At 37.9% G+C, this 20,642-nt stretch overlaps 1 protein-coding gene and 2 long non-coding RNA genes across 4 annotated transcripts in view; all 3 read left to right on the top strand.

The window, feature by feature from the left end:
• The window catches only part of LOC107044403 (glycerol kinase), a 107,078-nt gene that overhangs the window by 45,796 nt on the left and 40,640 nt on the right, over positions 1-20,642 (top strand). The window contains exons 6-8 of one of the 2 annotated variants that reach the window (XM_015266270.1): positions 10,072-10,284; positions 10,367-10,477; positions 10,996-11,252. In XM_015266270.1, coding sequence (XP_015121756.1) covers positions 10,072-10,284; positions 10,367-10,477; positions 10,996-11,252 — 581 coding nt within the window. The remainder of the gene's footprint in view (positions 1-10,071; positions 10,285-10,366; positions 10,478-10,995; positions 11,253-20,642) is intronic. The other variant, XM_015266271.1, reaches the window with a different exon arrangement.
• On the top strand, positions 211-1,650 carry LOC107044405. The gene is made up of 2 exons (XR_001461338.1): positions 211-453; positions 1,447-1,650. It is a non-coding gene; the product is annotated as an uncharacterized LOC107044405 (long non-coding RNA).
• Positions 2,367-3,685, top strand: LOC107044404. Its single transcript, XR_001461337.1, has 4 exons — positions 2,367-2,565; positions 2,648-2,872; positions 2,953-3,121; positions 3,292-3,685. It is a non-coding gene; the product is annotated as an uncharacterized LOC107044404 (long non-coding RNA).

The raw sequence follows: 20,642 nt of genomic DNA, 5'->3' as shown, positions 1-20,642 counted from the left end.
TCAGTTACCCCTCTGGGATTTCTAAATATCTGCCAGCAACTGGTGGTGAGGGGAAATCGATTGGGATCAATCGACCTCTTCAGAAGAATCAGAATTAATTTAGGAAAATATTGATTTACATAATGGGTCTCAATCCATCCAAAAAATAGACATGTAAATTCCTTAAAAAAAAGAAATACCAAAACAAACATGCAAACGAGTCTAATCTCCTTTTAATTAAAAATTATTTGTTGATAGAAACCTACAAGAAAGCGGAACTTCTTCTGGAGGAAATCAAGAAACATGGGAATGAGTATGCCTTTTCAACAGATACAGAAGCAGATTTTGCTGACAAGGCAGTTAGACTTAGCAAAGAAATCTTGAAGTTAGATTTAAAGAAGATGGAACAACAGATTAAAGAAAAGATGGATCCGTCATCAGCAATGTCATCAAAGTCTGTCAACTCACAAGATGGTAAGATGTTGGGCAAGCATAATAATGGGTTCCTTAATGTTTCATACACCTGTGAGCATATTCAAACGGAACGATCTATGCAACAGAAGTATTCTACATGAAGATTATTGCAATGACTTACGATTGGAATAATATATTAAATTAACATCTATTGTCAACTGTTGACTTCGTTGAGTATTGTTGAAAAATTGGTTATTCCATACTAGTTCACCAGATTTGAGCAGCAACAGGGTCAATGTCTCTGACTCAAGTTTTCTCATTGAAGTTTCATTTCGGGGATCCAGTAATTTTGTGTTTAATGTCACCAATGCGCGACCACAATCTCTGCCAGATGCAAATCTAGCAGCGAAAGTGTTTAACGTCCCTCTTGAGAGTCATGCCTAATTGATTCGTCAAAAGGAGATAATTGCATCAATTCAAGACAAATCATTCAATCATATCTGGATAATATCAATACTATCTTATTCAAATCACAACTATTCCCCTATTTTGAAAGATTTGAGCTGAATCAATAATTTCGGACATTTTTATTAATTTATTGAAGATTAACCACAGTAATGCAAACCCACGAGTATTTTTATTTGATCTTCTTTTCAAATTTAATGTCCTCTTTGCTATGGAAATGCTAATAGGAAAACGAAATTGAATCCAAAATTAAAAAGCTAAATGATATCACTAAATGTAGAATAGTCCAACATTTAAAATAAGTTCACTTCGACTGAAATATAATGGAAAATGTCGCATAAATCAATTTTAATTGAAAGATTTCTGGGTAGCATATGCTCATTTGAAGAAATTACAGTTCTATCAATTGAATTGAGGAATTTCAATTGTCCCTCCCAATAAGCTTGATGTTTTTGTTTTATTCAATAGCATATTTTTCAATTTGTAATTCTTAAATTAATGACATGCACTCCATTGAGAAAACTGTTCCACACACCCGCAGGAAAACACCAATTAAGTAATTCATTTTTTTATGAAAATGTTTTAAAGCATTCGAACGGGGTCTGGGAATGATGGATTGGCCCTCTCTCGAGTTGACAGAGGAGAATTTGTATTCTCCAATAATCCTTGAGCAGGACATCACCGAACAGACTAGTGGGCAGCCACAGGGGGCTGAAGTTCCTGATAATACCCCGAAGGAACCATCTCAGAAGAAAAGGAAGCTAGAGAAGCAATTTTGCTGTAATCATCCTGGTAATTATTATTTTTAAAATCTGGAGTCATTCACACCACTCATGGAATTAATTCGATTGATCACAACTTTTTCTTTTGATAGAACAAACAAAAATGGTNTAATTGATTCGTCAAAAGGAGATAATTGCATCAATTCAAGACAAATCATTCAATCATATCTGGATAATATCAATACTATCTTATTCAAATCACAACTATTCCCCTATTTTGAAAGATTTGAGCTGAATCAATAATTTCGGACATTTTTATTAATTTATTGAAGATTAACCACAGTAATGCAAACCCACGAGTATTTTTATTTGATCTTCTTTTCAAATTTAATGTCCTCTTTGCTATGGAAATGCTAATAGGAAAACGAAATTGAATCCAAAATTAAAAAGCTAAATGATATCACTAAATGTAGAATAGTCCAACATTTAAAATAAGTTCACTTCGACTGAAATATAATGGAAAATGTCGCATAAATCAATTTTAATTGAAAGATTTCTGGGTAGCATATGCTCATTTGAAGAAATTACAGTTCTATCAATTGAATTGAGGAATTTCAATTGTCCCTCCCAATAAGCTTGATGTTTTTGTTTTATTCAATAGCATATTTTTCAATTTGTAATTCTTAAATTAATGACATGCACTCTATTGAGAAAACTGTTCCACACACCCGCAGGAAAACACCAATTAAGTAATTCATTTTTTTATGAAAATGTTTTAAAGCATTCGAACGGGGTCTGGGAATGATGGATTGGCCCTCTCTCGAGTTGACAGAGGAGAATTTGTATTCTCCAATAATCCTTGAGCAGGACATCACCGAACAGACTAGTGGGCAGCCACAGGGGGCTGAAGTTCCTGATAATACCCCGAAGGAACCATCTCAGAAGAAAAGGAAGCTAGAGAAGCAATTTTGCTGTAATCATCCTGGTAATTATTATTTTTAAAATCTGGAGTCATTCACACCACTCATGGAATTAATTCGATTGATCACAACTTTTTCTTTTGATAGAACAAACAAAAATGGTGAATCTCTTGATTTCAATTAGAGAAGACAAAGAGAATTGATCAAAGACTTTCAAACATTGAACGTGGTTTTGAGGGCAACCTTGATTTCGTATCAGCTGATCTGTCAATACCTGAAAAATATCAAATTTCAATTCCTATCAGCTCTATTGAACTCCTTCAACATTTCGAACAACAATTACTGAACAATCGTCAATGCCTCACTGATACCGTAAGTATTCATCAAGCTAGAAACAATACAAAATAGAAATATCCTAATAATTTGTTTTTTTTTTCAATTGTATAAATCAGCTCAAAGTGAGGAAAATCCTCAAAACAACCAAAATATCGATGAGCGCATCCAGTATTTTGAAAAAGTTCATAACCAGAGAGGTGGCCATGCAGTATACTGCCAGCAAGCAAATGTCCGATAAATTCGTGATGAAATTAAATCTTCCCCAGTTCATGGGGTGCCTTACGGGTAAGATTTCATTCACCACATTCCTAATTATCCATGAAATCTAATTACAAGTGAAAGAAATCTGTTTTGTTAGAAATTTTGCCAGCAAATTACGTCTGGATGATATTTTGAAATGTTGTGGACTATTTCCAATAATACAATTAAAATATTTGTCCAATTATCATTTTTAGAGACTCTCGTAGCTGCTCACAACGTAACCGAGAAAGATGCTGAAAACGCAATAGGCACAGCACTTACGCACGCGAAAGGCTGGGATGGACATCGAAATGTAAAAAAAGCTCATGGTGCTGGGAAGAGTAACCGAACATCATCAGCTTCAGGAACTGGAAGTTCATCCGACGATGGACAACTATTCAACACTGGAAAGACTGACAACTTGACGGGCATCAAGGATTCTTGGGAGAGAATGAAGACACGAAATTCGAGTCTGTGGGACTCTCATTCAGGAGAAACTTCCGAGTCAGAATGAGTGTAGTTTTTATAAAGGGGGATCGACGTTATACCCTGGAGAAAATTATTAATGTGTTGAATTAGTGATACAAGATGAATTTTTTTATCAGGAATAAATCGAATATATAGGAAAATTTGGGATCATTTATTTAAATTTGTGCTGTGCCCTAATAATAACGTTTCCCATAATGTTCATGGCGAACTTCTCCGGAGTTTGAATTATTACCTACGGACAAGGTTGCACGGAAAGGTTATCGCGGAAACCAGGCGCGAGGTAATATAGCGTCACCGTTTCACCCAAAGGCATTCTAGCCTTGTTACCTAACGACAAGTTTAACTCTTGCAAGTGAATCTCGCGTCAAGCTGGATGCAAGTGTCGATTTCTGCCTGGGGACTTCGGGTCATATTTTTTGGTGTTGGGCTATTATTTTATCGATTTGATTTTCGGAGAATTCCTAATCGAGCGGATAAAGGTTTGTCCTTGATTCCATACCTTTATGTACGGTAATATTACGGTTCAATAATTTTTTGTCCCGTAATAATTTTCTGCGTAATATTTTGTCCCGTAATATTTTTGCGTAATATTTTTTACTGTAATATAATGGTTCCGTAATATTTAGACCTGCAACCGTATACTGTCTGTGTGCAGCCCAATATCCGCCATTCATAGGTGGCGTTTTGATATTTAGCAGTATGGAGATAATGAGGTCTCACATAAATGAAGTAAAGATGTGTTTATCACAAACGACTTATATTTATTCAGTTCAAACACTTAGTAATTAGTAATTAATACAAAAGCGGAAACGCCACAGCTGTGGTGGGTTAGATGATGAAATGAGAATGATAATAATAATAATTCGGATGATTTCGTGAAGCTCCGCTAGCCCGATCGCGGGACTAGTGTCTGTTTGCGTCGTTGGCGCTGAGGACGAGCTCCGTCGGTAACGCTGAGTTCNTGGAGTTTTGAGAATTCTGGCGTAAGTCTTCGGAGGTCGATCCATGTTTAATGAGCGATGCTCTTCAGGTACAGCGATGATTGGTCTAGGTTGAGAGTTTTGGTGCTGCTGCTCAAGACTAGGTTGAGGGCTTTGCTGCTGCTGTTGGTATTGCTGCTGCTGTTGCTCAGAACTAGGTTGAGCGTTTTGCTGCTGCTGTTGACGTTGCTGCTGCTGTTGATGTTGCTGCTGCTGCTGCTGCTCAGATGGTTGGTCTGAGTCTGTTTTTGCGATGAACGCCGGTTTGAGTCTGTCGACGGAGATGGCTTTGTCGATCCCGTTGATTTTGACGACGAAAACTCTGTCATCAACTTTGTTGACTACTTCGTGTGGTCCGGTGTAGGGTGGATCGAGAGGTTTCTTGACTGCATCCACTCGGACGAATACGTGACTGCATTCATACAGGTTTTTGAGGATGAAGAATCGTGATTTGGTGTGATGGGCAGTGGTGGTGGGTCTCACTCGCCTCATGTGGTCTCGGAATTTTTCGAGGAAGAAATTGGGGTCTGCGGGTAGATTTTCATTGACGAAAAACTCACCGGGAATTCGTAGCTCGGTCCCGTACAGAAGCTGTGCTGGAGAGGCTTTCAGATCCTCTTTGAAGGCAGTCCGGAGTCCGAGCATGACTGATGGTAGAAGCTCTGGCCATGGTGTTGGGGCATTGCACATGAGTGCAGCTTTTACAGTGCGGTGCCAACGCTCAATCATCCCATTTGATTGAGGGTGGTATGGGGTGGTGTGTATTTTCTTGGCTCCAACCATCCTCGCGAGTGCTGAGAAGAGTCTGGACTCAAACTGTGAGCCTTGATCAGTTGTGATCTGGAGTGGAGTACCAAATTGCGAAATCCAGTGCGTGAAGAATGCAGTGGCAATGGTGTCGGCTTCAATGTTGGCTAGAGGAACTGCGACGGGCCATCGAGTGAATCTGTCAATCATGGTGAGACAGTAGCGTAGGCCTTTGACAGTGGGTAGCTCGATGATGTCCAGGTGGACGTGGTCAAATCGATTGTCAGGAACGTCGATGTGAGCTGGCTCGATGCGGTTGTGTCGCTGAATCTTGCATTTCTGGCAGGAGATGCACTCTCGGCACCAGCGTGCTGCGTCACGCTTGATACCAGGCCAGATGAATCTCTCCTTCAGCTGACGTATTGTCACTCGGCTGCTGGGATGTGCGAGAGAGTGCACGACATCGAAAGCTTGTCTGCGAATGCTGGCAGGGATGTATGGACGAACTCGTCCGGTGGATGTGTCGCAGTAGATCGGATGGTTTTCGATGATTAATCGCTGGAGTTTGCAGGATGAGTTGTCCGAGTTGAGCAGGCTCTCAAGCTCCTCGTCAGCATCTTGGGCGAGCTGAATGGCTTCGGAACTCAAGACCTTGGGCATATCGATGGCGTTGATGCGTGATAGGGCATCAGCAACAACATTGTCTCCTCCTTTGACGTAAACAATCTCCGTTGTGTACTGTGCTATGAAGTTCAGGTAGTTCAGCTGCCTTGGAGATGCTTTCTCAGGGCGTTGCGAGAAGGCGTAGACGAGGGGACGATGATCTGTTTTGATGACAAACGGTCGACCCTCGAGAATGTGTCTGAAGGCTTTGATACCTGCGAAGATTGCTAGGAGTTCTCGATCGTATGTACTCCATCCTGTCTCCTGGGGACTCAGTTTGCGAGAGAAAAAACCGAGGGGCTTCCAGGTGTTGTCCTCAAACTGCTCCAAAACTGCTCCGATGGCAGTACTTGATGCGTCAGTTGAGAGTGCAATTGGTGCTGTTGATGAGAGGAAACTGAGTCGAGTTGCTGAAGCGATGCTGGCTTTGCACTGGTCGAACGCATCCTCTGATTCTGTGGTCCAGGGGATTTTTCGTTTGTCATTTTTCTTGGACTCCTTGGTGAAGTCGTTGAGAAGAGCTTGATGTTGTGCTGCGTGTGGGATGCATCGTCGATAATAGTTGAGCATACCGAGAAATCTGCGAAGCTCGGTGACGGTTTCGGGTTTTGGAAACTCAACTATGGCTTCAACCTTGCTCTCCGGTGGACAGAATCCATGACGATTGAGCTTATATCCCAAGTAGACTACTTCTTCTTTGCCAAATTGGCACTTACTGGAGTTGATGCTGAGGTGATTGTCTTGGAGGATTTTGAAGATGGTCTCGAGGTGCTGCTGGTGCTCTTCAGGGGTTCTGGAGAATACGATGAGGTCATCAATGTAGCAAGCTGCGAAGTCAATGTCTCTCAGGAGATTGTCCATGTGACGCTGGAACGTTTGCGCGGCATTTCGCAATCCTGGAGGCATGCCGAGGAACTCGAAGAGGCCAAATGGTGTTGTGATGGCCGTCTTGGCGATGTCTTCCTGTGCCATTGGAATCTGGTGGTATGCGCGTACGAGGTCGAGTGTTGTAAATACCTCGCAGCCATGGCAGCGTTGCAGGACGTCCTCGATGATGGGTAGAGGGTAGCGGTCGGGTACTGTGCGATGGTTGAGACCACGATAGTCTCCTGTCGTTCGCCAGCCGCCAGTTTTCTTTGTCACCATGTGGATAGGGCTTGCCCATTGACTGCTGGAGGGTCTAATAACCCCACAATCCAACAGAGACTGGATGTCGTTACGTGCTGCTTGTAATTTCTCACCAGCAAGTCGTCGAAACCGTTCAGCAACTGGAGGTCCACTGGTGACGATGTGGTGAGCTACTGGACTGTCCAGCTGAGTTCTTGGAGCTGCTGGAGGCTTTGTGATGTCGACGAACTTGACAAGTAGTTGGTGGATTGCTGGGGAGAGAGCTGAGAGGTCATTGGTGACAGTCGAGACACTGAAGATGCTGGTCTCGTGGATCTCTCCAGGTGCTGTGAGATTGGTTGTTGGATCGATCAATCGTTTGCCACGAAGATCGATGAGCAGACCGTAGTGAGCAAGTAAATCTGCACCGATGATTGGTGTCTTGACGTTGGCGACAGTGAAATTCCACTTGAAGTCGCGTCGAAGTCCAATGTGAAGTGTGAGCAGCTGTTGGCCATAAGTGTCGATAACTGTGTTGTTGGCAGCAAACAGCTTGAGATCTGCAGGTTGAGAGGTGTGACGACTCCAGGATCGAGGAACTATTGATATCACAGATCCAGAGTCGACTAGAAATCTTTGGCCTTTTGATTTATCACAGACGAACAAGCGAAATTCTTTGATGGCGGCATTGTTGTTTGGGTCTGAGCTGCCGCAGGCCGCCTGAACAGACGGCAGCGTCTCTAGTTTAACTGTTGCTGAAGGTTTGAGTTGAAGCGTGTGCATGGGGGGTGGCACTGACGAGCCCTGTCCCCAAAACGCTCATGGTAGAAACAGAGACCGCTCTGACCCGTGGGTCCAGGTGTTTGAGAGCGTGAGCGAGACTGCGACCGTGATCTCCTCGCGTTAATCTGTCCTACCTTGGATGACAGTTGTTGAAGGGTATGGCACAGGGTCTCAATGGCTTTCTCGACAGCTCCAAGCCTCTGCTCGAGATGATCGTTAGGCCTGTTGTGATTGTAGGCGTCTGCGAGTGCTGCTGGACCCTGGGTGTTGAATGTGGACTGCCGAGAGTACGTCGCCATGACGTGAGAACCATTGCTGGTCTCCATTACTGCATCAGCAGACTCGGCCAGTTGATCGAGTGTGGCATTTGTTTGAACAGCTCTGAGGATCTTGCTGACAACGTCTGGCAGTAGAGCTAGCCATTTGCTGCGGAGGAGTTCATCTCCAGCCTTCCCATCAGCTAGAATTCTCATGTGCCTCAGAAGCTGACTGGGTTTCTTGTCGCCAAGCTCAACTTCTGTCAAAAGTTTGTGCAAGCGGCGATCACTCGATTCAGAAAAACGTTTTATGATTTCATTTTTGAGAAAAGGGTACTTATCTCTGATTGGAGGGGCTCTGAGGATGTCAGAGATCTCTCGAAGATACTGCTTGTCCAGGGCTTCGAGGACAGCATCATACATTCTGGTGTCACTGGTGATTTTTCGGTTTCTGAATTGGGCCTCGATTTGTGTAAACCAGGCGACGGGGTCCTCACTGATGAACGGTGTGAGCTTAAATTGTGATAGGGCCATACTCTGGAGCTCGGTCAGGGCCTCCGGGTTGACGAGGTTAACCCCAAACGGAAGATTGATGTTGGGATTGGCTGCACTTCCAGGTGGTGCAAAATCTCCGAGGAGATTGCTGATTTCAGGAATTTGATAATTTGGTGCTTGTTGTCCCGTCATTTTGCGTGATGCCAGTGGTATTGGTGTAACTGGGTGTGACTGACCTGATGAAGATTGGGTTTGTTGTTTTTGATTTTGCTGGTTCTGTTCGTTTTGAACCGGATTCTGCTGGATCGGGTCTCCGTGCACCTGAGGTTGATTATTCTGTGCAGTGCCGGGTGGAGGTGTGCGAGGAAGCGTCATCAAGGTGATTAATGTCCGTGTAGAGGCATGTGGTTGTTGCGAGGTTATTGCTTGCGTGAACGTAATCCCTTCGGATCACGTCGGGGTCACCAATTATGGAGATAATGAGGTCTCACATAAATGAAGTAAAGATGTGTTTATCACAAACGACTTATATTTATTCAGTTCAAACACTTAGTAATTAGTAATTAATATAAAAGCGGAAACGCCACAGCTGTGGTGGGTTAGATGATGAAATGAGAATGATAATAATAATAATTCGGATGACTTCGTGAAGCTCCGCTAGCCCGATCGCGGGACTAGTGTCTGTTTGCGTCGTTGGCGCTGAGGACGAGCTCCGTCGGTAACGCTGAGTTCTGGTTGAGCCTCAGCCGCCACAGCAGTTCGAATTTGCCTTCCAAATGATGAACGTTGTGATTTACTGTCGCCATGCTTTGTTATAGTATTTAATATCGCTCTTCATGATGATGAAATTATTGGGAGAAACTAACGGACATAATGATGCTGGAATTATTGCAGCAAATATCGTCATAATTATTAAAACATTTGCATTTTCATGGTGGCATGGCCTAACATAGCAGAGGCCTAGCATGATGCTATTGTTTAAATTTTTAAAAATCCTAACGCTTACTATACAAAAGCCGATCATCATAATTTTTTAATTCTTGTGCCATTAAATTTTTGATTTTCCATTCTACATCTCCTGACAATTTGTAAGCAAGTTACTGATGTCTACAACATAAGTTGAATAAAATAATGAAATTCTATTGATTTTTTCTGCAACATACTTTTTAATGTACATTGTTAATGCAAAAAATTCAGAGAAAAGCTGCAGTTTTTTTTCAAGCGAATCATCGTTAAACAAGTAGTTTTCAGTAGAAGTCCTATAGACATCCAATTGAATTTTTTACTGCATACGCAAAGTTTTGTACGAAGTATTTTCGTACCTATTGTCAAGACATTTATGGATTGAATAAATTTATAATCTCAGTTTATTCTCTAATCCGAATGTGAATAACGGCAGAATTTAATATTAGAGGTAAAATGTCCTCCATAAAAAACTCACATATTCATTCGAAAGTTTTCCTGTCTTTCTTAGAACTTGACTGGCGGAAAAGATAATGGCCTTTACATAACAGACGTGACAAACGCTTCACGAACAATGCTGATGAACATCGAAACACTTGCATGGGATCCAACATTATGTAGATACTTCGATATTCCCATGAAACTCTTACCAGAAATTCGAAGTAGTTCCGAAGTATATGGGAGAATAACAGTGGGCCCCCTGGAAGGTATTCCGATAGCCGGGGTAAGAGATGTTTAATAAAGAAAGAACTCTTTGATCACAAAGGAAGAGTTACCTTACTAAAAAATCTCTCCCTAATTTGTAGATTCTAGGGAATCAACAAGCCGCTCTAGTCGGTCAGAACTGTCTGAAGAAAGGTCAAGCGAAGAACACTTACAGAAGTGGATGTTTCCTATTATTGAACACTGGAACAACAGTAAATATCTTAGACTTTCTACTTGAAAATTCCATTTTTCAATCTTGAAAAATGATCAATTTCGAATATTCAAGGTATTATGGTGGGAAGGGGTTTTAAAAAATTGCATTTTAATGATAGAAATTATTTTGAACGCTCTCAAGGGCATCACAATTCGTTCTATCCTAACAGAAAATCACAAGTTATCAACAATATTCAATAAATTATTTAAAAAAAATCGAAACATTCATGTACCATTTGAAAATAATCATTTACAAATGTTCACACTCTTCTCTGCTTTTTTTTTTAAAAACACATTTTTTCCATAAGAGCTCATGTCTTTTGACACTCGCCGATAATTTCTTTAATGGCTGATTGACCAAAATGTCATCTATGATTGGACATTTTTCACAATTTTGGTGCTGGAATGAGAATTCAATGACCTTTGACTTGAGAATTTGAGAATCTTTAAATTAAATTTTCGGGCATTTCATTCCAAAATTCATTGCATTTCTTTTTCATTGATTTTTTTTTTGCAGCGTGTATATTCTTCTCACGGTTTGGTAACAACAGTGGCATACAAAATGGGCCCGAACAGTCCAGCAGTATACGCCCTGGAAGGCTCGGTGGCTGTTGCTGGAGCAGCCATAAAATGGTTACGTGATAATCTAAAACTCATCAAAGACGTCAACGAGAGTGAGGACTTGGCACAGAGTGTTTTCAGTACTGGCGATGTTTACTTTGTCCCAGCATTCAATGGTTTATATGCTCCATATTGGAGGAAAGATGCCAGAGGGTATGGTTATTCAAATTCACATTTTTCTTTGGGAAAATGGAGTGTTCAACTCGTTGAGCTTGGGTTCAGTAATATGTATGGAGATGATTTCAAATATATATATAGAAAATGTGATATTGAAGAATAATACATGGACAGAATAATTCGACGACCCCTAGCTTATGTTGTTTGCGTTAGCATTTCAACAACAAATGCTGTCGATATCCATTGGCTCAATGAATCAATTTTCCTTATCATGATTAAGATACTATTTATACTGCTTTCAAACAATCATACGTTATATATTTTGAGATACCGAGTGGCGTCTAGAAAGCTCTCTAATTTTTTCAACTTTGATCATTCTTTTTAGCGTATCTCCAAAGATTCTAAAACTTTTCAATTGAATCCGGAGCTCACGAGACCCTTCTATGATTGATGTATCTCAGGTGCTTTGACAATATTAAGTGTAGTAAGTCGATTCCTCTTATAGTACCTATCAAAGTATTATCTCAAAAATGAGTGATTTTTACAGATAGATCACGATAAAGTTTCTATACAAAAATTTCTAACCTAGTCGAATTTTTTAGACGATATCTCTTGACAATTGTCCTGACACCATCGTCAATAACCCGTCAGCACTCGCGCCAGTTCACCGAAAACCTTTACTCGCGCCGTGAGAGAATCTCACACGGCCCCTCGTCCGAGCTCGATAAAATTTTTTAAAATAATTTAGTGAAATACTAGATTATTTTATACTATTTTATTTCATTTTCTTTCCATTTCCGTCTTCACAATTAGATTAATTTAATTGTATTCATTCTTATTCTTATTATATATTTTTTTCCTTAATTCACAAATTGCAACCTTGAATGAAAAGGAATCATGTTAACGATTAATAAAAAATGTTTTTTTGTCATCCAAACAAACGCACAAAACACAAGTCATTCAAAATCTCATTCGGGTAATAAAAAAATCTCCCCATGTATTCCTGAAAATTTTGAAAATCTATTATTCTCTTCATATGGTAAAATGATATCGGTACTCTTCATTCCTATTATTGTCATGAAAAGGAAATAAAAAAAGAATCAGAAACAGACAATCAGCTAGAAAATGGATTTAATTTTCGTTTTATGTTGGCGAAAACTTGAATCACTTTTTCTCTTCAAGTATCAGAGCGATATCAATACTTCATCGAAAAGCAATTTAAAAAAGTAAAAAAAGTGGGGGGAAAGAATTTAAAAAAATAATTTTTCAATATCTGGGAAGTTTCAAAATCGATTTTCCTTCGTATAATAGAAGAATTATTACATAATAATAATCGCATAAAATTTTTAGTCTCCACTTCTTGATTTTTGTCATTTTTTATATTCATTCTATCGAATTTATGGGTATTCTTTCATTATTGGAAAAAATATATCGATTTTAAAACTTTCCATCCACTTTTTTTTGCGTGATTTCAATTCCCTTTCGTTGATATCCTTGGAAATAGATTATAATATTGATATTCCTCCTATTTTTGAAGAAAAAATATAATAATTCCAAGTTTTGATCGACACAAATGAAGAAACGCACATAATCGCATATAATTTTTTGTCTCCAATTCTTGATTTTTGTCATTTTTCATATCTATTCTATCAAAAGACATGGAAAAAAATTCAATTTATGGGTATTCTTTCATTGCTCGAAAAAATATATCGATTTTAAAACTTTCCGGAGACATCGAAAAATTAATTTTTTTATTTCTTCCCATCCACTTTTTTTTGCGTGATTCCAATTCCTTTTCGTTGATATTCTTGGAAATAGCTCATAATATTGATATTCCTCCTATTTTTGAAGAAAAAATATAATAATTGCAAGTTTTGATCGACACAAATGAAGAAAAACAAATTTTCACACATAATAATAATCGCATATTTTCGTCTTCGATTCTTCATTCTTATCGTTTATTCTGTTCACTCTATCGAAAGACATGAATAAAAGTAGATATGGGTATTCTTCCATAATCGAAAAACTATTGATGATTTGAAACTTCCGCAATCACTGAAAAATAATTTTTTTAATTTCTTCCCGCCCTTTTTTTTGACGTCATTTCTATTTTTCTAGTTGTAAATATTGAAATTAGCAATGAGGAATATGGGTATCCTCCTTTCATAATATGACGGCAAGATGGATTCAGAATTTTTTTTAGAAAATGTACAGTGTGGCGTTATGAGTTTTACCCGGAGGTAAAACTCAGTGGATGATAGTCCTTTTCCGTCCAGCTATTACTGTCAGTGAGAGGAATCTCCTTTTCACTACACCTTTTCACGTATTCCTGCACTGTAATCCTTCTGTATGGCCACTTAATCCTCAGCTAACTTCGGCGGTGAGCTTATGGGGGATTCGCTCACTCGTAGGGATGTTAGGAAAGGTATGAAGGGATATTACTTGGTGATATTCTAAATAAACACTCGCGTATTTATCGGTAAAAGTATGGTATATTAATCGATGGTTTAAAATACACGACTGTTTTACTTATGGGTTGGTATACGCGTTATTAAGAGAGTCGACTAGGGACTTCGACTCGATTTTGGCTGAAGGCCTGAGCTAGAGGTCCGCTCGACTCTTCTCCTGATCGTACTCTGGTGCTTCCAGAGTCCTCAAAACTTGGCAACGTCCCAGGTTGCTGAGCTAAGCATTCTCGCGATTTTCTTCACTAACACTGCCTCGTGTCATCGCTGACAGAGACTCAAACAGTCAAACACTTCATTCTGAACTGGACTCCTAAAAAACCGTGGGACTGCTTACCACGGTGTCCAAATGACACCGTGGGATTGCTGAGCAGTGTCTGGATGACAGGAAAGAGAAATCATATTTCTCGTTCCCACCATCCAGCATTATAATATTATATTATATAATTACTAACTAAATCGACGTATTGATCGATCTCAATACGTCACAACGGAATGTTTTTTTCATAACGTGAATGACATTCCGAATGATTTTTGTTTCGTAATAAAACAAAAAAAGAAGAATAAATGACAAGTATAGAGAAAGTTGAGATAACCGTATTTTTTCAATTATAATAATTCAAATAGTCAGAGAGGAAAGAAGTAGGAGGAAGAAGGAGGAGGACCATGGATAACGATAAATGTCGTAAGTTCATTCAAATAATGATATCAGTAAATAATAAAAATGAATTTTCTCATAGGACACGATGATATAAGATTCCTTGACAAAAAATGAAGAAAAGGAGGGATTTCTGGAACAGATTTTTGTTCTGCCTCGTTTGGTTATATACTTTATATACTTTATACTTTATGTATTCAATCACCACAACATAATATTAACTTATCGAATTTTCAACAAACTAATCCCAATTTCTTGTTCTTATTGATTCAAATTTAACTTTAACTCATGTTGAATAGTTCTGGAGGATGAATGGGATAATGCGCTAATTGAAGCTATGAGGATTTGGGAAACTAATGAGAAAAAAGGAGATTTTCAGAAGTATGAACAATTGTATGATAATAAATAATGATCGAATAATGAAGAAGTACACTTAAATGTAGGACACAAGAGACAACAAGATTGGTGAATCAAAAAAACACCCACTCAAATACCGGGAGGATTCAGACTGATAGGAAAATTAAACAGGAAAAGGAATTCAAGAGAGGAAGGAAGAATGAAGGAGATTAATAGACATTGAATGAAGTAGCTGATTGTGATTATACACACAGGAATGGATTTTTTTGAAATTATTGGAGGAAAATTATTGAAGAAAAATTGCAATGTCAATAAATTGTCGATTTCATAAGAGAAATTGTAAAAAAGGGTGAAATTTCGTTTGATTTGTGGAAGAAGTAATTTGATTTATCTGAAGCATTGCGAGAATATTGGGAAAAAAAGCGAAGAAGATAAAATTTCCATTTTAAGCTACATTTAGCACGTTAGGAGAAGAGGAAAAGAATTGCACAATTGACACACAATTTCGAAAATTTGACAATTTTAAAAAATTTGAAAACGTGATGAAAAAATATAAAATTTTATTGAAGATTTACAAAATTATACGAAGATCCCCGAATCCCTCTGGATGCTGTTTAAAACCATAGATTTTCGTTTTTCTTTGTTTCTTCGAAAAAGTGAAAAATTTTCTCGGAATCATCAGATCTCTTGAGAATTATCTTGAATTTTGGTGAAAAAAAAGCAGGACTTCCTCAGTTTTTTTCGGCAAGAGTGCAGTTTTCATTACGAAGTAAAATCATTTATAACGTCAAAAACTAATCATGAAATTTAAAAAATTAAATTTTAAAGATTTAAAGTTGATAGGGAAAAACAAAGGAGAATTAAAAAACGACCAAATTCATTCACATATTTCAAAAATTATTGAGAAAACGAGGGGTTTACGAGGCAGAAAAAAAGAGGAGTTTCTCGAATTAATTCATAAAAAATAAAAGAAATTTCTGGACAATTTTATATAATTTTTCATAAAAATGAAGAATGGTTTTGAATTTTCTTGAATTCTCGATAAGATGGGAGAAATTTTTGTATATTTTTAGAGCTTCGGTAGACTCTAATCGATGATACTGGCTGTCAGGAGTAACTTCTGAGAATAACGCTCAATATGAAATTGGCAACGTATCCAGGTCGAAAAAACAAACGAAAATACACTGTCGATTGACTTCAAGCAGAGAAAAAGTCAAGAGTACACCGTTATTCATGAAATTTTATGTTGTCATCTAAGGAAAATGGCCTGAATGTTTCCCCTCACGCCACATGGAAACTCTTTTCTTCCTTAATGGCATTGATAAACTCTCCTTCTATCATATTACGAAAAATTGTTATTGATAAATGACAAACAAATGAGATTGAAAAAAAATTGTTAGAAAAAAATTGATACAAAATAATTTCAAAATCAGCCAAAGAAATGTTGAAAATTTTATAAATTTTGGAATTCTGATTACACTTCGGGAATGCAGTTGTCGGGAGAACTAGCTGGAGTACTTGTCGAATGAAAGAGAAGTAAAAATAGCGTCAGGTGGATATAGAACAAAAATAATTCAGTTCATATTTGCACCAATACATAAGAGTGTACACCAATTTTTGAATCATCTCATTGACAAGTGATTTAAAAGAAGAATGTGAAAGGTTATTCTGATTCATAAAAGACAAAAAATTCATTCGACATGATTCTATTGCAAAATCTCATCTTATCGTTGAGATGATTTGATGAAAAGCAGGAATGATTAGATTTATCTAACCTACGAAAATTTTTATAAAATTTCTGAAATTGATGGAATAACTGGAATTCATAATGCGATCAAATTAATCAGGAAGAGAAAAAAAATTGTTGAAAAATAGAGAGGAGATTGAATGATGATGTAGAGTAAAAGGAATTATCCTCACTGGAAACATACTCCGGATGACGAGATTGCTATTCATGTTGGCAGTGTCTATTCAAACGGTCCACGGTAAATTTTACCGTGGATATACGGTAATTTCTACCGTTGATATAAGGTAAGCAGTGGGGTACGTTAGGCCCATTTTTTTTCCGTGGATATAAGGTAAATGAATGGTGTGCATCGGGCCCATTTTTACCGTGGATATAAAGTAATTTCTTTTTACCGTGCATATAAGGTGAGCGAATGGCGTGCAGTGTTTCCACTTTTTACCGTGGATGCAAGGGAGATTTTACCGTGGATCTATGGTGATGTCTACCGTGTATATAAGGGAGATCAGTGGTAAGCATCGCGTAGGGAAATTATCTCGCGGATCTAGTTGTATTATGGGTTTAAGCCTTTAGAGGGACAAATAAAGTTAGTAGGCCAATCAAATAAGGACTTTTTTTTGGCCGAAATAGAGGATGATAGAAGAAGGATAAAAACCATGAGATATCATGCGGAAGAATGATATGAAACACATACTACGTTTTTGGGATTGTAGCAAACCGGGAAATTGTTTAAAAAAATTCAAAACTGCAAAATTAAGCGTCCACGCGACCTTTTTTGCTTTACGCCGACGAAACCGTCATAGATAAGGTAAAAATGCATAAGGCTTAATTTGTAAAGCATAAAATTTCCTACAAAAAAGTGAACAGCAGCATTTTCGCAATTTAAACCGTCAAGTCGCCAAGCGCGCTTAAAGTTGAACTACGAAAAAGCTGATTCTCCGCCAACGCCGAAAAGTCCATTTAGTTGCAAAATGCAAATAATTCTTTACAGAATGTCTTCAGAAGAGGACATTTTTTTAAAAACATTTTTCAATTTTTCAGGAGTCCCCATTTTTCTCTTTTTTTTCATTTTTCAACCAAAATTTGCCATAACATAACTTTTCGTGAGAAGACCCGGTAAACCGCGATTCTAACCTCGCTTCGCTCGGTTTGATCGCGGTTTACGGGCCTTCTGACGAAAAATTGCATTCATCACACGGTCCAAAAGTATTTTCTGACGAATGTGATTATAGGCCTCGTCTTCAGCTCGGCCTACAAAGCCACATTCGTCAGAAAATACTTTGTGGACCTTGTGATGAAAATAACTATTTGATCCAGTTATCTTATTGGAATAAGAATAAAAGATGATTTTTTCTCGTTCTCTCCTCTCCCTTTTCACTCTTTTGACCTTTTCACTCAACTTTCATATTTAACTTATTATTTGTTGATAAACTAAAAAAATTGATGCTTTTTCAATATATAATCTGACTGGAAAAATTTTTGATCAAGCTCGCTAGCTTTATCCCAAACTTGAGTCATTGGGATCAATCTTGAATTTTTTCATATTTTTCTGGGCATTTGTTAACGTAGATTTTTAATAATAAAAGGAAAAATGTTCGATTTTTGTCATTTTTTCAATGTCTAAAAATTCTTTGATTTTTAAAATTTTTTTTTGATATATTGGGATTTTTTCATATTTTCAATACTATGTGAGCTATGAATTATTTTAGATTTAGGGAAATGTTGTCGAGGGGCGCGCCCCACTTCACGCGCTTGATCTTCCCACTCTCCACATTCTCCGCGTAATCCCAAGTGGGTTCAAATAATTTCTGATGATGCATACGTAGAGAGTTTTTTCTCATATAATAATTCCAAGGAAACTTAATTTAGACCGGGCGTCTACAACTTTTAACTCTTATTTAAATTCAAATTGGAAAATAACAATTTTCATCAATATAATTTCTCATCAAATTAGCACTATAAGTACAGAGGTGCAAAATAGAAGCTCCCATTAAGTTTGTGCACTATTGATTGTTAACAATTTTTTTTTTTGTAATTTTTTCATATGTTTCGAGGAAATTAGCAAAGGAAACGCTTGCAGAAGTTCCGCTACGCGGAGAATGTGGCGAGTGGGGAGATCAAGCGCGTGGAGTGGGGCGCGCTNAATATAATTTCTCATCAAATTAGCACTATAAGTACAGAGGTGCAAAATAGAAGCTCCCATTAAGTTTGTGCACTATTGATTGTTAACAATTTTTTTTTTTGTAATTTTTTCATATGTTTCGAGGAAATTAGCAAAGGAAACGCTTGCAGATGTTCCGCTACGCGGAGAATGTGGCGAGTGGGGAGATCAAGCGCGTGGAGTGGGGCGCGCTCGACGACAACATTTCCCTAAATCTAAAATAATTCATAGCTCACTAAGTATTGAAAATATGAAAAAATACCAAAATATCAATATTTTTTTTTAAATCAAAGAATTTTTAGACATTGAAAAAAATCGAAATTTTTCCTTTTATTATTAAGAATCTACGTTAACAAATGCCAAGAAAAATATGAAAAAATTCAAGATTCATCCCAATGACTCAAGTTTGGGATAAAGCTACCGAGCTTGATCAAAAATTTTTCCAGTCAGATTATATATTGAAAAAAAAGCAATTTTTTTTAGTTTATCAACAAATAATAAGTTAAATATGAAAGTTGAGTGAAAAGGTCAAAAGAGTGAAAATGGAGAGGAGAGGACGAAAGAAAATCATTTTTTATTCTTATTCCAATAAGATAACTGGATCAAAAGTTATATTATGGCAAATTTTGCTTGAAAAATGAAAAAAAAGAAAAATGGCGACTCCTGAAAAATCTAAAAATATTTTTTAAAAAATTTCTTCTCCTGGAGACATTCTGTGAAGGGTCAAGATGCATCCTAATTTTTTTCCCATTTTTCAATCAACTTTTTCATAAATTATTTGCATTTTGCAACTAAAATGGACTTTTCGGCGTTGGCGGCGAATCAGCTTTTTCGTAGTTCAACTTTGAGCGCGCTCGGCGACTTGACGGTTGAAATTACGAAAATGCCGCCATTAACTTTTTTATAGAAAATTTTATGCTCTACAAATTAAGTCTTATGCATTTTTATCCTATCTATCACGGTTTCGTCGGCGCAAAGCAAAAAAGGTCGCGTGGACGCTTAATTTTGCAGTTTTGAATTTTTTTAAACAATTTCCCGGTTTGCTACAATCCCAAAAACTTAGTATGTGTTTCACATGATTCTTCCGCATGATATCCCATGGTTTTTATCCTTCTTCTATCATCCTTGATTTCCAAACCGTAATTTGACTGGCCTATAGTTTTATCATCACAAACTGAATGTAAATGAAGAGTGAAAATTATAACAAGAATGAACTTCGAATGAGTGAAGATAAACATTCAATGTGATAGATGGGCGATGGAGAAGCTAGAAAAAATTGACAAAAATGGATAAAATCAAAGACAAAGAAGTAAACCGCCTGACGAGTCGATTCCCCAGGTCGTGTTAAATGTGAAATCGCTGCGATAATAAGTAACTATTGGAAACAAATTTCAAGAGTCCTTTCTCGATGAGAAATTATTAATAGTCCAGTCAAACTAGCTCTGAAAATGTCGTTTATATCGAAATTAAACAAAGGGCACCAAATTACACCAATCGATAGCTAAAAGTGTAATTATTAATGTTTTAAAAAGTATATGCTCAAATTTGCCGGGGTGATTTATAATTTGTTATAAACGTCTTCAATCCTAGATATCTTTAGTTAACCTCACCAGATGGGGAAAAAAAAATATTTCTTTGTAGCTGAGAAAATTTCCTATCGGGGGGAGTTAGGAACTTATAGCTCAAAATGTACCGTTAATTTATTATGCATTATAATAGCAATCTCGGAGCAGTCGGCGCAATGCGTCAGCTGTTACCCTCCCTGCGCCAGTGCCATGAGTCACGTGATTGGCGCCATGCGCAACTTATTCAAACCTCCTGCTGCGCTCAACGCAATAGCCCTCAGCTGGGTTTTTGATGAATATCTCCGAATCTGTGGGTGGTAGCCAAATTTTCATTATAAACTTGTTCGAAATACAGCCTAAATCTCCAAAATGGTTACGGTCGACTAACTCGGCCATCTCCGAAAATCTCCGTGAACTTTCGGGTCAACGGACACAGGTCAGCGCGGCACCCGGAAGAGTCAGTCAGTAGTAGTATA

This window comes from Diachasma alloeum, unplaced genomic scaffold, assembly GCF_001412515.2.
Source record: "Diachasma alloeum isolate Michigan unplaced genomic scaffold, Dall2.0 Dall_scaffold_00727, whole genome shotgun sequence".
Taxonomy (NCBI): Eukaryota; Metazoa; Arthropoda; class Insecta; order Hymenoptera; family Braconidae; genus Diachasma; species Diachasma alloeum.
This window is presented reverse-complemented; position numbering and strand designations above follow the sequence as displayed.